Source organism: Anabrus simplex, chromosome 10 (genome assembly GCF_040414725.1).
Source record: "Anabrus simplex isolate iqAnaSimp1 chromosome 10, ASM4041472v1, whole genome shotgun sequence".
Taxonomy (NCBI): domain Eukaryota; kingdom Metazoa; phylum Arthropoda; class Insecta; order Orthoptera; family Tettigoniidae; genus Anabrus; species Anabrus simplex.
In genome coordinates this window covers 44581802-44597689 of record NC_090274.1, presented here as the reverse complement: position 1 = coordinate 44597689, position 15888 = coordinate 44581802, and the positions used below count along the sequence as shown (strand labels likewise).

Genomic DNA, 15888 nt, shown 5'->3' with positions numbered 1-15888 from the left:
TATCTGAGAAAACATATTCTTCAGCAATTTACATTTTCCCCACTCTCAATGTTTTGTGAATATGTTTTATATGATTGGTAGACCAATCTTGGCATGAAACAAACGTCCACAAAAATCACATAGAATGGCTGTGTTTGACAGCCTCTTTATGTCTACATTGTTCCACTTCAAACACAGTAACTGATGTAGAAACAGAATGGTGCCAAAGTGTACGGTTCTCAGTAAGCATATCCCAGGATTGAGTGTTAATTCCTGCTCTTTTCATAGTATGCTTTAGCTGATCCTTGAAGCGCCTGAAAGGGACTCCATAAAGTCTTGTGCTGGAGCAGAGTTCACCGTACAGGAGTTGACAAGGAAAGAATGATATCACTCAATGTGACAGACAGCAGTGAGCTTGCATTCTGTGGTTTCCCATTTTCACATCTGGCAAATGATGGAGCTGTACCTTAATTACGGCCACGGCTGCTACCTTCCCACTCCTAGCTCTTTCCCACCCTTGCATCGCCGAAAACCTTCAATGTATTAGCGTGACGTTAAACCACTAGCCCAGATGCTGCTATCTTATGGTGCTAAAACCACTACGCCATGTGGCTAACAGTTAGTATAGCTCTGGACTCCAATGTGGAGCACAAGGATATGGTGGAAAAAAGTAAGAAACAAATGAGAACATTTGAGAAAACTGTGATTCAGAGAAGTGCAAAGTGGCTGAGTGGGTTGGGTAGCATAGCTATCAGCTTGCATTTGGGAGACAGTGGATTCGAACCCCACTATTGGCAGCCCTGAACGGATTTTCCATGGTTTCACATTTTCACACCAGGCAAATGCTGGGGCTGTACCTTAATTAAGGCCACGGTCTCTTCCTTCCCACTCCTAGACCTTTTCTATCCTATCGTCGCCATAAGACCTATCTGTGTTGGTGTAACGTGAAGCATATTGTAAAAATTTTCTTTACTTCACAAAATGTTGCAACGTACGGACAACAAATCCCTTCAAAATTATCAAAAACACATTTGAGAGAACAGAGCAGCTTGTCAGAATTACAAAAGGTTTATTGCACAGCTTTCAAAGTAAAGGCAATTGTAAGCCAAGTTCCACACACCATGAAACTTCGCCAAGCACATCTACTGCCCCAATGGTGGGAAATGATCTAGAACTCGTGGATGGCTAAAGGGACTCCAGTGCACCCATTAAAGCTCCCACAACTCTCTGTGGTACCAATATAGTTTTAACTGTAGTTGTTCTCTTTCTATATGTACATCACGCACCCACTATACATCGACTTAGTCTTGAAGACGTGTAAATTAGTTTACAATTAGGAAAAAAAAAGAATGTCAACTATAAATTTTCAAACCCATTGGGCCGATTGCAGAAACGGTGTTTAGACGAAGTTTATGGTTAAACAATGTCTAAGTATGGCTGCCACATTGCAAAGATGTTGTTTATCACTTAGACACTGTCTAAAACTGATGTTCAACCGACCATGTTTAAACACTGCCCAGAATTTTAGGAGTGAATCACAATCAGAGGTTATGTACCATGAAACATATAATTTATTCATCATGTTGAGCCGATTCCAGAAAGGAAGGTTAGTCTGATCACACTGTGATTAATTTGAAATGTACGGGGAGGTACACTTTAAAATACAATTTGGTTTTCCAAGAGATAATAGCTTTGTTCGCGCAGCAATACGAACTATCCCAAACTGTCAGGCGCTTGCGTACATGTACTTCGCTGTATTTGAAGCGTTCGTGGAGCAAGAATTTGGTATTCTGATTACTAGTCTGCTGTTCGTGCAGGCGTGGATTCCAGTTTCGTACAGTTTGAGAACAGTCAACAGATTTGGGGATTGTTTTCGGATTTCTAAATGAGGCATGTGCGTCAGCTCCTATCACATGTGGTTCACAAAGACAGATCCTTATAAATAACACTTTTCCGTAATTTTCTTGAAAGCTTGTATATTTTCAGATGTCAGACATTAGTTTTACGAGTGGGTCCAGTGAATCTTCAACTGATGACGACAATCTAGATTTATTTGATGACATTAATCTGAATAGAGCAAGGCGAAGAATGAAAATAGGGCTGATGACCTAGATGTTAGGCCCCTGTAAACAACAAGCATCATCATCATCATCATCATCATCATCAAGAATGAAAATGATTATAGGTATTGTATTATAATATATTCAAATATCTTGGGGAAATAATAACATGGAACACAAATGAAAAAGAAGCAATAGAACACAGAACAACTAAATTTAAACAAGCACAAAGACTTACCTGGCCAACCTATTAAAAAAAATCTCTTTCGATAAACGCTAAGCTGAAACACTATAATTACATAGTTAAACCAGAGGCAACGTACGCTAGTGAAACTTTATTCAAATTAAATGTAAAATCTACAACAGACAAATTACAGAAAACTGATAGACGAATTCTTAGAACAATTATTAATAAAAAACACCAAGTTGATGGACAGTGGAGATTGTTGCCTAACAGCATTGTCTATTGTGAATGTGAATCAATAATATCTACAATGCGTAAAAGAAGAATTTCCTTTTTCTGTCACATATCAGGATTACCAGACACCAGGATATTGAAACAACTATTTGATTATTTTTTGCAAAATAAAATAATTAATAATTGGTTCAAAGAAGTTCAGGATGATTTGGAAGAATTGGGTATAACTCGGCAACAAGTTCTGGGAGAAGAAAAAAAGAAATTAACTCAAATGTATTGATTGATTTAAGTGCTCCAGTGTGGGCGTAAAATATATAAATAATAAATAATAATAATAAGTATTCATTCATCTTTGCATCGTATTATTGTCACTGATCGAGCTATTAATACTATCCTGTAAAAAAACCATAGAAATTACATAATATAGACTTCAAAATAAGTTGTTTTATTTGTACCTTGCATGTCCCGTGCAAATGTTTCTGCTTTTCAGTCCAAATGAGTGATATATTTACAATAAAATATTCAGGACACAACCTCAATCAATCGATCAGTCTATCAAATCCAATATAAATTCATTAGGAATGGTGCCGACATCTAACGGCAATATTTACTACTACATGAACGTTCATGCAGGAAAAAATCTGAAACCATTTCCAAGTGTTCCTAATTCGTGCATGCGCTCTTGTACAAATCACAAACTATCATAGATTTGCTGCATTCAAAGCTAATATAAGGGACTTGTTTCTTGAGACTGACATAAGAGACGTCCGGTAATTGTCAACATGACTACAATTCTTGGCAACCGATATATTTTATTATATTTGGGATATTTTCCCTGGAATTATACGTCTCTTTGGCTATACCCATATTAGAATAACTTGTCCTGATCGTCAGAGGGCTGTCGCATACATCAACCGGGAGGGAGTCAGTTATATTTATTGCCAAGTAAGCACACATAATAGTGACACTAAAACATAGGTTGTGTGTGCATGGGTTTTATTGTGATGATCTCCAGAACACAAGCTGCATCTGTATGGCCCATACAAGTCATTCGGTTACACAGTACTATTGTTTCATCTTCACTTCACTGAAGCTATTTAGATTACACTCACTGTAACAACACTATAATCAAAGCTGCACTTCCTCTTATGGTGGCGTGTCTGTTTAATGTCGATTATATTATGAGATTTAATTTCACTGAAAGTGATATTCTTATCTGTGGGCAAGTCATGCTCATGCTTAGCCATATTTAAGTAATGTGTAGAAAGCCGACAGCTGACTAACATTTGGTGCGCGCACCTTCAAATTTCATTGCTTGCGACAAGCAAAGAGTGGCATGGAAGATATTTCTATTTCCATTTTCAAACCAATATTGACACTTTAAACAACGTCTAACTAAACACCAGCTGAACACTGTTTATGCAGTGAAAGATCGTGCTTAACTTAGACATTGTTTAGGTAGACATTATCTAAGGCTTTGTTTCTGCAACCGGCCCATACTGACTAGATATTTTGTTTTGGCAATATCAGCCTCACTGTACTTATTCTATGCCAAAACATGCTGCCATGACGCTGACACAGCTCTGCTCAAATCTTTTAAATACAAAACGAACAGAAGGGAGACGGGAAAGGTTTCCGACCATATCCAAAAAGAGTATGGTGATAGGAATTATGATACATCACTCCGTGCATCCATTTGTAATTGGATACATACCGAATGTAGCCCAGGTAAAGCATCTGCACCATACTCGCTCATGTAGACGGGCTTTTTGAATGTCTCGTACCACCCAGTGAGTTCGTTAAGAACTTGATAAGTAACAAGTTCTAGCAGTCCTGGGTCAGAGTACCACGAGAAGTAGCGGTTTACACCAATCACATCTACATATGGTGCCTGTGAAAGAGAAAATTAAAGCATATAAGTATTGCTTACATAATCAGTTCCCACTGTTCCGATGTGTGTTGTTTTGCTTTATGTTTTCATGGTCCATAAAACTAGACATGATAGATTTTTGAGTTTATGACAATGTGTATAACACACTAGTGAAATCCCTGAAAACTGGTTAAAGTCAACTTGTAACTACACCTGAAAAAATGCCTAATATACTGAATACAAGTAATTTAAAAATATTTTAAATGTGCTAGTGGTTTGAAGAACATTCATTGTATGGGGCATTGAAGTAGGGAGAAAAAAAATTAGATGTAATAAATAATAAACTAATTATGGGGCTTCCAGATTGCATGGCCAGTTGTGGAGTTAGAAGACTATGTGAGGATATAAGCATTCAAGCAGATATAGCCAGGAAAGTAATAAAATAGCGGTTAGAGAAGGTAGAGAAATAATGAATTTAGCATACAAACAACAGATGGAACACTTAAAGGATGATTACTGGCTAACGAAAGTGAAAAGGATGCTCGACAGAGTAGGAATGGAAAGCTACTGGGGTAAAGAGATTCAGTATAAAGATAAGGAGTTCAGTAAGAAGTAATGGTCAGAGTGAAGGATATTGAGAAACAGACAGCAGAATGTGGAACTAAAAGGACACTGCTGGAATTTTGTAAAATTATACTCAATATCGGAATAAGGAGAGGAAGGCTTCCTAACAGAGAAGTGAGAGGAATGGTGTGGTGGCTAATGGTAATTCATAAAAATAAGGGTGAGAGAGAGAGAGAGAAATAATGAAAATCAGTGTCTACTGTTTGGAGAAGAAATGGAAAAAGCGTATCTATTAAGAGTTTGTAGGGCAGCCAAAGCACTGAGAGTAAAATATCTGGGAAGTGATTATGAAATGAAAATGGAAAGAAAGAGAGAATTCTATACAATTACTAAACTATTTAAAAAAAGAGTGGATTACGCCGAAAAGAATAGCAAATTTTTTTGTACAGTAGAACCCAGTTTATCCTAAATGAAGGGGTCGGAGCCACTTCGGTCGATATGTTCTTTCGGATGGCACACGGTAAATATTTTCAGAAGTTATATGTCAAAATAAAAATGCATACAATCTGTTAAGCAAAGGTGCATTAAAATTTTTACATAATGTCACTCATTGTATAAAATCAGTGATTTTCTCCTGAATTTTCTTGGTGCAGCTATGTTGCGCCATCGTTTAATCAACAATATATCAGCTGGTGTAGATTCATTGCTTTGTTCAACAAAGCACAAAGCAATCTGAAATAATGAAACCATTTCTTTTGTTACTACTGAACTGAATGCTGTATACAGTAATTTTATTACAGTACTGTAATTAAAGCCTGTGGTACTGTATTTTAATAAAAATTTGAAATCAATCTTACCTCCAGTGCATTAAATCCATCATCTGTTGTAACTCGATTCTCAGATCTGCTATTGTCGAGGTCAGAGTCGTCTGCTTCAACCCTTGGCAGTAACAGGGAATCCCCTATTTCTTGGTCTGTTAGATCAAGTTCAGCATCATTGATTGTAATCACTCGTTCACCTCACACTGGATAACATTCTCATATCCTGGAATTTGTTTCACCCTCTCTTGCAGGTTGTCATCATTTTCCTAATCTTCCAAAAAAGTTCCTTCATATAGTTTGTTCCAGGAATTACAAAGAGTCACTGATGTAATCTTTTCCCAGGATTGGGCACACCAATAAATCACATGTTTCATGTTCATAGGTTTGAACGAATCCGTAAGACTTTTACCGGATAATTCACAATCACTCAGAATAGATCGTAGCAGAAACGCATGATAATGGCGTTTGAATGCTTCCAGAACATCCTGGTCCATGGGTTGAACTAAGCTCGTCAGAAGGCAGAAACCGAACAACAGAAACTTCCCAACTCCCCTGGGTGTGTTGGTGCATTATCAATCAACAAAACTGCTTTTCTGGGTAATCTCTTAGACTTCAAAAAGTATTCAATGCTAGGTACAAACTTTTGGAAGAACCATTTTTCGAAAAGTTGCAAGGACATCCAGGCACTTTTTTGAGTTCTATAGTAAACGGGTAAGGCAGTGGCGGCAATATTTTTATGAGCTCTAGGGTTTTTCGATTTTCCTATTGCATTTTAGTGGCACCCTATGGGTGCCTGAAGCATTAGCACATGCTAAAACCGTAATCCTCTCCTTATTCTTTTCGTGACCTGCTGCAGATTTTTCTTTTATTGATGCTAAGAATGTTTTGGGCAACATTTTAAAATGTAACCCTGTTTTGTCACCATTATACACCTGATCTTTTGTCAATCCTTCACTGATCTCTTCAAATTAAAAAAAAAAAAAAAACATCAACAGACAGTGGGTCCGCGGAAAACTTCTCGCCACTTAGATGTAACTGACGTATGCCATATCTATTTTTAAATCTATCTAGCCATCCTGAACTAGCCTTGAAGTCCATTCCATCATCCCCTAACTTTGTAGGCAATAATTTAACCGGATAAAGGTATTCCTTTTTCACGTTGTTGTGTAAACCAAAGAAATACCACTTCGCTTACCTTTTCATACCTACCCTCTTTCATAGTTTTGCGGTTTGGTATCTTAGAAGAATGCTCAATTAATTTACCCAATCTGCCACGACCTTGGGTGAAAGAAAAATATGAATGGAGAAGGGTTGTTGGCCTTCCCTGGTTTCCTAACAGAAGCTGCAGTATAGTCCGAGCAGTAAACAAGATGAAACTCCCGCAACTGAAGCAACGTTAACCACAGTCTACATGATCTTCATGACGAATAATAGAGTAATAATAATAATAATAATAATAATAATAATAATAATAATAATCAATCTATAAGGAAAAGGCGCCTGACCTTTTATGGACACTTGGCCCGTCTGGATTCCAAAAGACTCACCAACAGGATATTAACAGTAACAGGAAGAGGCAAGGCTTCTAAGAACAAATGGATCACGTCAGTTAAGTCGGATATGGAACAACTAGATATCCCACTGGGACAAACTCATGACCGACTGCAGTTCCGTCAAGCCATCCGGCACGGAGTTTTCCCAACGTCCCTTACAAGTAAGAAGACTACAGGAACTAAGTGGACAGAGGAGAGAAAGCTGGCTCATAGTCAGCAAATGAAGGAGTATTGGAAGAAGAAGAAGAAGAAGAAGAAGAAGAAGAAGAAGAAGAAGAAGAAGAAGAAGAAGAAGAAGAAGAAGAAAGCAACAACTTTACCGAAGAGTAGATATGAGCCCCGTGGTCCTCAGTAGGCCTAAACGACAAATAATAATAATAATAATAATAATAATAATAATAATAATAATAATAATAATAATAATAATAATAATTCCCACTTGTTCAAGAAAAAATTCATCATGGAATGAACTAGAGGGTAAGAAACTCTTTTGTTTTATGCTACACATGCATTCTGGCATAAGTCATAATATAAAAACAGGGTTTGCCCAGTAGCTCTCAGCACTTATAATATCGACGGCTAAGAACGAGAGGGTAAAAACAAAATTAACATTTTTAAAATTTTGCTAGAGCATTTCGGTTAAGCGAAGTTCGATTAAGCCAAGTTCTACTCTATTTTAAAAAGTATGTTGAGAAAGGAAATTTAAACAATCAAAACAAATACAAACGAGAATAAAGGAGGATGAGGACAAGATGGATAAGAGGCCTGCATGTCCTAGAATAATGAATATAATTACTAGTAGGTTAAATATAATATAAAATATAGTAATATATAAATTGTTGTAGTCGTGTCATTATCTTCTATTCATAATTCAGCCGTTAAGTAAGGCATGTTGTTAATGGCAGGATACTCCAAAAGACTTTTGACACAAAAGTAAGCATTCAGTAAGCTAAGGAAAGTGAACATACATGTTATCCTAGACAATATAGCATTATTAATATGTGTATGTTCAGTCTTCAGCCCTAAGGCTGGTTGGATCCTCAACAGCTTCGCCATCAGTTGTCACAGATGGCCTAGGCATCACTGAAGAGGCATACTAGGGAAGTGAGGAGTGAGGTAGTTTCCCATTGCTTTCCTCACCGAGCCAGAAGTTGCTATTACATATCAGTCTGCCAAGCCCACTGAAACGCATACACCAACCGACCCTATGAGCAACATTTTCACACCATTCATAGCAGAGACTGATTGCAGAAGGATTGGCATTACTAGCATCGCTCATACCTCAGTCACTTTCATACTGTCAAAGCCAAGGATAAGACAGAGACAGATCTATGAAAGTAACAAAATTGCTCTAGCCCATACCAGAAGACATAGTGCACTGTAAACACTAGGTCCTGCCAGCAAAGGCATTATTAATACGTAGGACAAAATAATTTATATTTAGTCAAATAATTATAAGAGGAAAATGTAATGCATGTATCAAACTTTAATGAATTGCAATAAAAGAGTGCTCTCTCCCTAGTTTCAGACGATCCAGAACTAGGGGGTGGAAGTATTCTATTCTAACTACAACTCAGAAACTCATCCAAAAAGTTGTAGTAATTATCATCTGATCAGTCTTATGAGCCATGCCCCGGAAATATCCTTGCCAAAACAAGAGCAAAATGTGAAAAGGATCTTGAAATAACACAGTTTGGTTTTAAGAAAGCCTCTTGATACCCAAGAAATTTTATGTTGTATAAATGCACTGTTAGAAAGATGTTCTGAGTAATAAAAGGGTAATTTTGCCTGCTTCGCTGATTATAAAGAAGGTATTTGATAAGGTGCAGAAAAAATTATTTAAGGTCCTCCCTGAAATCAATTTAGACAATGAAGACGTAAAAGTTATCCAGAATTTATATTGGTGCCAGACAGCAAACATTGAATTGGCAAAATTACTACATCCGATACTAAAATTCAGAGGGTTGTATGACAAGAATGTATACTGTTTTCTGTTCAATTTAAATTATATACAGATAGAATTGTTACCTGCGTAACAATTTTTCCCTCTTGGGAAATATTTTCGAACTAGCCTCATGGCTGTGGAAAAACTGTGTTCTTAGAAGTGGTTTGCCACTTCTTTATTTCTTCTTTTCAAAACTTATTGCTGGAAACTTCGCCGCTGGAAAGGTTATTCGTTGCCCAGTTGACTGTATGCACGTCCTATCTGTGCCTGACTGAATTCTCCTGCACTCTAGTGGCGTAGGTATGTACTACCTCGCGAGCTACGTTACCACTCAGGCGCTTACCCTCTGTGCGCATGTGATCGTTGGGGCCGGCACTGCGGAATCTTGGGAAGTCGCTATTGCTGTTTGGTGACAAGGAAGAGATGGACGCGTGTGGCTTCTCTCTCCCTAAGGAGATGATTTCTCCGAAAATGTTCGAGCCTGGTTAAGGTTACATACGTAGGGCTTTTGCCCTGGTGAATTCTGCAAGTTGTTTTGGTTTATTATTCCTCGTCTGGAATTTGTATGTTATGTTTTTCTTCCAAGTAAGTAAGTAGCATATACTACCGAAGCCGCCCTCACAACTTCATTTGGATGAAACTGTAAGTGTTGTTACAACTAAACCTTTACTGATTTTTGGTGAAAGACCTGAAAATTTTCCTATGTGAAGAAAGTGTGTGCGACACTATGTAACTGGCGTCATCTAAAAACTAAGTCTTGCCTTGTGGAATTTCAAATTTTCGGCTTGTTAATTGGAACTTATAGCATGTGTAATTATGTCTGTTAAATTGGGGCTTGCGTACTGTGTGAAAGAACGTTTTGGATTCTTCGAAATCGTAAATGGGAAACCTAGTGTTTATTAATGGCTTTTCTAGGCCTAAAAGTTTTGTGCTAAAAGGCTATTATTTCACTGGAATAATTTAACAAGCGAGTCGCTTCAGGGATGTGGGTGTTACGTGTACAGCGTGTCCCGGTACCTTGCTTTCTTGCTTCTCTGTTTAATTTTTTATTTTAATTTTACTCAATTTTATTCTTCCTTTTGGGTTTTTGGGTTATTTTCTGCGTCTGTTTTCTTTGTCCTTTGTTAGGTTTCGCCTATTGTTGTTTGCGGCCTGTGATTGGCCCCTTTCTTCCCTTGACCTATTGTTGGTCGTTGCCATGGGAATGCTAATGTTGTTGATGTTGTGATGGTATTGATGATTTGTTTTTGATGTGCCCGTGATGAATTCTGACTTGTGCGCGGATTACCTTGGTCCATTTAATTTTTTCTTTGAGATTTTAATTTTTGCCTTCTGCTCGTTTTTCCTCCCGGTGTTTCTGAGCTTATTATTATTATTATTATTTTAATTTCGTGAAAAGTGCACGTAATACCTACCCATCCTTGCAGGGGGTCGTTTGACACATCCTAAAAAGGGGTTTTATGTATCAACATTAAAAACTGTTTCTGTCAAGGTTGTTTCTCACGGTTGAAAGGATGTTAAAAAAAAACTTTGGTACTGTACAAAGAAAACTTTTGGTTGTAAGAAAACTTGAGAGTTGATGAGGGGTTTCATAAATCTACATTATCTTACTAAGTCCTTTAAGAACTAAATAATTATTTCCTTAATAAACGGTCGACCGTAGGGTTTTGGTTTGAATTTAAAAATTTTAAATTTTTAATTTTATTATTTTCCAGCGAGGATATTCCTTCCTATTTGTTTATTACTTAATTATGCTGATTAAATATCTTTGTTCCCCAAGGTGTTGGTGTTTTCCTTTAAAAGGGGTGATTTTTGGTATGACCAGGTGTATTTTATCCGCTCCTTTGGGGGCCCTGTTTAATTTTCTAATGGTAAGTGCCTTTTTCCTTTTATTTGTCTTTGTCTAGCACGTTTCCACCTATCTGAACCGTGCCTTTGTTTCACGGTCAGACCCTTGGTGCTGTCACTTGGGGTAATTATGCCTTTAATTGCTCTAAGTGCCACAAGAATAATCAAGGAAATTCTTAAGGAGTGAGTGTAAAAATCTTTGGAGTTCATATCAACTCATTCAGATATGCAGTTGGTATGGTACTTGTGGCAATGCTGATGATTTCCAAATTTTGGTAAACAAGATTAATCTCACCATTATTAATTGAGGACTTAACATCAGTACAACAAAAACGAAGTTCATGGTCTTCACCTGTCAACTACACTGAGAGGTGGAGAATGGTGAGCTGTCATGAGTTGGACAGAGAAGGAAGATGTGGCTGAATATGTTGGGAAATGGACAGACATCTGCAATGCCCAACAGAAAAAGAAGAAGAAGATGATGATGCCGTCGCTGCCCTGAGATATATGCAGTTAAGTAGGGAACAAAAATGACTCCTGAGCCTCCTCAATTTCTTTAATGTTTTCATTAGACATAGGATGCCAAACTGGTAGGCCCTATAAGACTTACAAAACAAAGGTATGTCATTCTCCACCCTTGCAGGTTCCTTTGTAGCAAGCTAATAATTCTGCTTGCCTTACTTCCAACCTCTTATCAAGCAGAGTGGCCACATATGCAGGGTTCTCCCCAGAAATTTTTGTCAGTTGGGTGGCAGGAATGAGTAGCCAGGTGGGGAATACTACATAATAAATAAATACGATAAAGTTTCAAGTGATTCCCTTCAGTGCATTAACAATAACATCAGACAGGTAAACATTAACTGCAAAACTGAACTGTTTTAGTGTCATGAACAAGATAGTATTTTGAACTTCTAGTATTCTACTGCTCGTTCATATTCCTGTAACGCCATGTTACCACTCGGTTGCTGTGTAGTGCTATACGTTTTTTTTTTTTTTTTTTTTTTTTTTGCGACGTCATGCAGAATAGAGTCCTCGCACAATATTCCTTGCTAATTCAGGCACCACTCACGCATGACACTATGTTATAGTTAAGGTAAAAATTTAAACTCTGGCGTAATTGATGCAATTATGCTGACAATACTGAAGATTTATCATTTAAATCAATAGTTTTACAGTATTTAAATTTGGAACATCCAATGACTCAAATATGTATTAATATTAACTAACCAGCACATATGTACGTTCTGTTAACCGGGCGGTCTGTAAAATCGACAGGGTGGTGCGGGTGCACCCGTTAAAGAGTTCCTAGGAGGTACACTGATGTGTTAACTTGCTACCTTTGGAGTTAATCTCTGTATTCGGGAGATGAGTGGGTTCGAATTGCACTAGCGGCTGCCCTGAGAATGGTTTTCTTTTAGATTCCCATTTTCACTTCCAGGCAGACAGTTCCTATTCATAGCCCACAGCCGATTCCTTCCACCTCGTACCCAATTTCATTCATAATCTTCATTAGCTCCTCAGGAAGGGCATCCAGCCAAAAAAACGTGCCATATAATTTCAGCTCACCTCATTCTCAACCCTGTATCAGGAAATTGAACTAAGGGGTAGACATACATACATTACTTCTAACGTCCAGTGTCGATGTATTCCATTTGAGGTCTGATGAGACGTTAACTAGTAGTTCTTGAACAATACCCAACTGATGAGTGGTGTAGTATGGTATGTGGTAAGACAAACGACACTGAAATTATTATTACAGACTATGAATCTCATGCTAAATCTGTATTGACTTCTTACAAAATTGTACAAAACTATTTTAATCTTCCTAGTCAATACTAAATATTTTACGTTCAATTAAGACGAAACTTCACACAGACATGTTTCAACCCAGCATTGGGTCATCATCAGTAAGACATGTAAAATTAATTAAAAATATAGGAAACATTCAAAATGAAATCATCATCATCATCATAAATGTCCCACTCCAGTTGCCCGGTGTGTTTAACAAGCCTCCTCCAATCCTTTCTGTCTATCCACTTTTCCTGCTCCATTACTTCTGCCACATCCAATCCAACTTCTCTAATGTCCTTCCAAATCTGATCCATCCACCTTCTTCTTGGTCTTCCAACTGGTCTCTTTCCCTTAATTTCTCTTTCCAATTCCCGTCTTGCTACCTGTTCTTTCCCATTCTTTTTACATGTCCGAACCATCTCAGTCTTGTTTTCTGTATGTTCTGTACTAACGGTTCTATATTTAGCTCTTTTCTGATTTTAATAATTTGAATTCTATCTCTTCTTGTCCTTTTAACCAATGTTCTTAAAAATTTCATTTGTGCTGCTTGGATCTTACTATCTTATCTCTTATTAGTTACCAGACTTTCTAGTCCGTATGTTAAAATTGGTATGAAATACTGTTTATATAATGTTAATTTCGTTCTCTTGGGTACTTTTTCATCTCATAAAGTTCTCTGACTTGATAAAATGTCGTACCTTTACTTAGTCTGTTATTAATTTCAGGGTTGATTTCATTACTTCCATTAATAATGCTACCCAGATATGTAAACTGTTCTACATTCTCTAACCATTCTCCATCTACGTTCACTTGGCTTCTTTTTTTTCTCTTTTCCACAGTGCATGACTACAGTTTTCTCTTTACTAATTACCATTCCAAAATTCTTCAGATTTTCATTCCAAATGTCCAATCTTCTTTGTACTTCCTTTTCTCCCTTTCCCTAGATCACCACATCATCTGCAAATACCAAAGCATTCATCCATCAATATAATAAACAATAATGGCGACAGTGCAATTCCTTGCTCGAGACCTTTTTTTGTATAAAATGTTTCAGTCACCACTCCCCACTTGTAGACTGCTTTTACTCTCATACAACTTTTTTTTTTTTTTTTTTTTTTTCGCTAGTTGCTTTACGTCGCACCGACACCGATAGGTCTTATGGCGACGATGGCACAGGGAAGGGCTAGGAGTGGGAAGGAAGCGGCCGTGGCCTTAATTAAGGTACAGCCCCAGCATTTGCCTGGTGTGAAAATGGGAAACCACAGAAAACCATTTTCGGGGCTGCTGACAGTGGGGTTCGAACCTACTATCTCCCGAATACTGGATACTGACCGCACCTAAGCGACTGCAGCTATCGAGCTTGGTGATACAACATTTTTATCTTGTTAATTAATGATTTTGGTACATTCCTTTTCAGTAGGCATTCCCGTACATGTTTTCTCTTAACTATCATAAGATTTTTCCAAATCCAAAAATATGAAGACGATTTCCTTGTTCCTTTCCAGATGTTTTTTTATTATCGTTCGTGCTGTAAATGTCAAGTCTCTGGTTGATCTATTCGGTCTAAAGCCATATTGTTCTTCCTCTAACTGTGTTTCTACTATATCCCTCAGTCATTTGTCTATGACTTTCTCCATTATTTTTAGCCCATGTGATGATAGGGTTATACCTCTATAATTTTCACTTTTCTTCCTATTTTATTTTTTGAACAATGGGACAATGCTTCCTTGTTGCCAATCTTCAGGTATCCTTTCATCCTTCCATATGGCGTTGAGGGCTCGGTATAGCTACTGTAGTCCAATGCTTCCTGCTGCCTTAATCATATCAGCACTGAATTTGTCTTTTCCACTTGCTTTACCTCTGGTCATTGCTTTCACTGCCTTTTCAAGTTCCTACCACGTTATCAGGTTCTCTTCTTTTTCTCCATCTATTATTTCCATTTTCTTATCTCCTTCTTCCTGCGAGCAGTCATCTTCATTATAAAGTTTTACAAAAAAAAACTTTGCCATCACCTTCTGAAGACCCATCTCGTCATATACTATGGATCCATCGTCTCTCTTTAATGCTTCGATTTTTTCTTAATTTATTCTTTTTGATTTTATTACTCTGTACAATAGTTTCTGATTTCCTCGACTATCTTGCTCAATTTTGTTGGTAAACTCTCCCCAACATTTCTCCTTTTCTTCCTTGATACTCCTCTTTACTTGTAGTTTCAATCTTTTGTATTCCACATGTAACTTTTCTATCTTATTCTCATCCCTCTGAAACATTTTTTTGCTTTTCCTTATCCATTTCTTTCTTTGCCTTGTTCCTTTCTTTTATTTCTTTTTTATATTGTCTGTCCACCACCGTGTCTACTTTCCCTTAAACTTTGCTTTAGTTTTCCGCATACCTCAGTTGCTACTTCCACAAATGTCTGTCTTAAATTGTCCCACTCTTCTTCTCCACTTTGTATTTCCATGTTAAGCAACTTCCTTTTTATCCAATCTTGGAATGCCATTCTTTTATCCTCCTCCTCCATTTCCCAAATCCTGATCTTTGGTTTCTTCTTCAGAACAATTTTAGGGATTTTTACTTGTTTTAATTCCACAATTAATAATCTATGATCACCTTCCATACTTTATTGAAGCTGAACCGTCTGATTTTTTAGTGTTATGTGGCTCGCTTGTATCACCCGTGTTCTCTGACTATAGAGTCCAGCTCTCGACTCTGGACAGTCAAGGTAACTCCACTGTTGGCAACTCTGAAGATGGTTTTCCGTGGTTTCCCATTTTCACACCAAGCAAATGCTGGTGCTGTATCTTACTTAATGCCAAGGCCACTTCCTTCCCACTTCTAGCCCTTTCCTATCCCATCATTCTATCAGTGTTCGATGCAACTTAAAGCAAATTGTAGAAAAAAACAGAAGTTTTCACTCCATGGTTTTTATTACAAGTAGTGAACTTCATTCTGGTTCTGTATTACCTTTAAATATCCATGATAATATTCTAAGAAGAATTTAATTGTATTAAGTCCACCTATTTAGTACAAATTTGCTAT

At 37.4% G+C, this 15888-nt stretch overlaps 1 protein-coding gene across 6 annotated transcripts in view; it reads right to left on the bottom strand.

The window, feature by feature from the left end:
- The window catches only part of LOC136882423 (beta-glucuronidase), a 156174-nt gene that overhangs the window by 56538 nt on the left and 83748 nt on the right, over window positions 1–15888 (bottom strand). For all 6 annotated transcript variants that reach the window (XM_067155065.2, XM_067155067.2, XM_068229530.1 and 3 more), the window contains exon 11: window positions 4172–4348. In XM_067155065.2, coding sequence (XP_067011166.2) covers window positions 4172–4348 — 177 coding nt within the window. The remainder of the gene's footprint in view (window positions 1–4171; window positions 4349–15888) is intronic.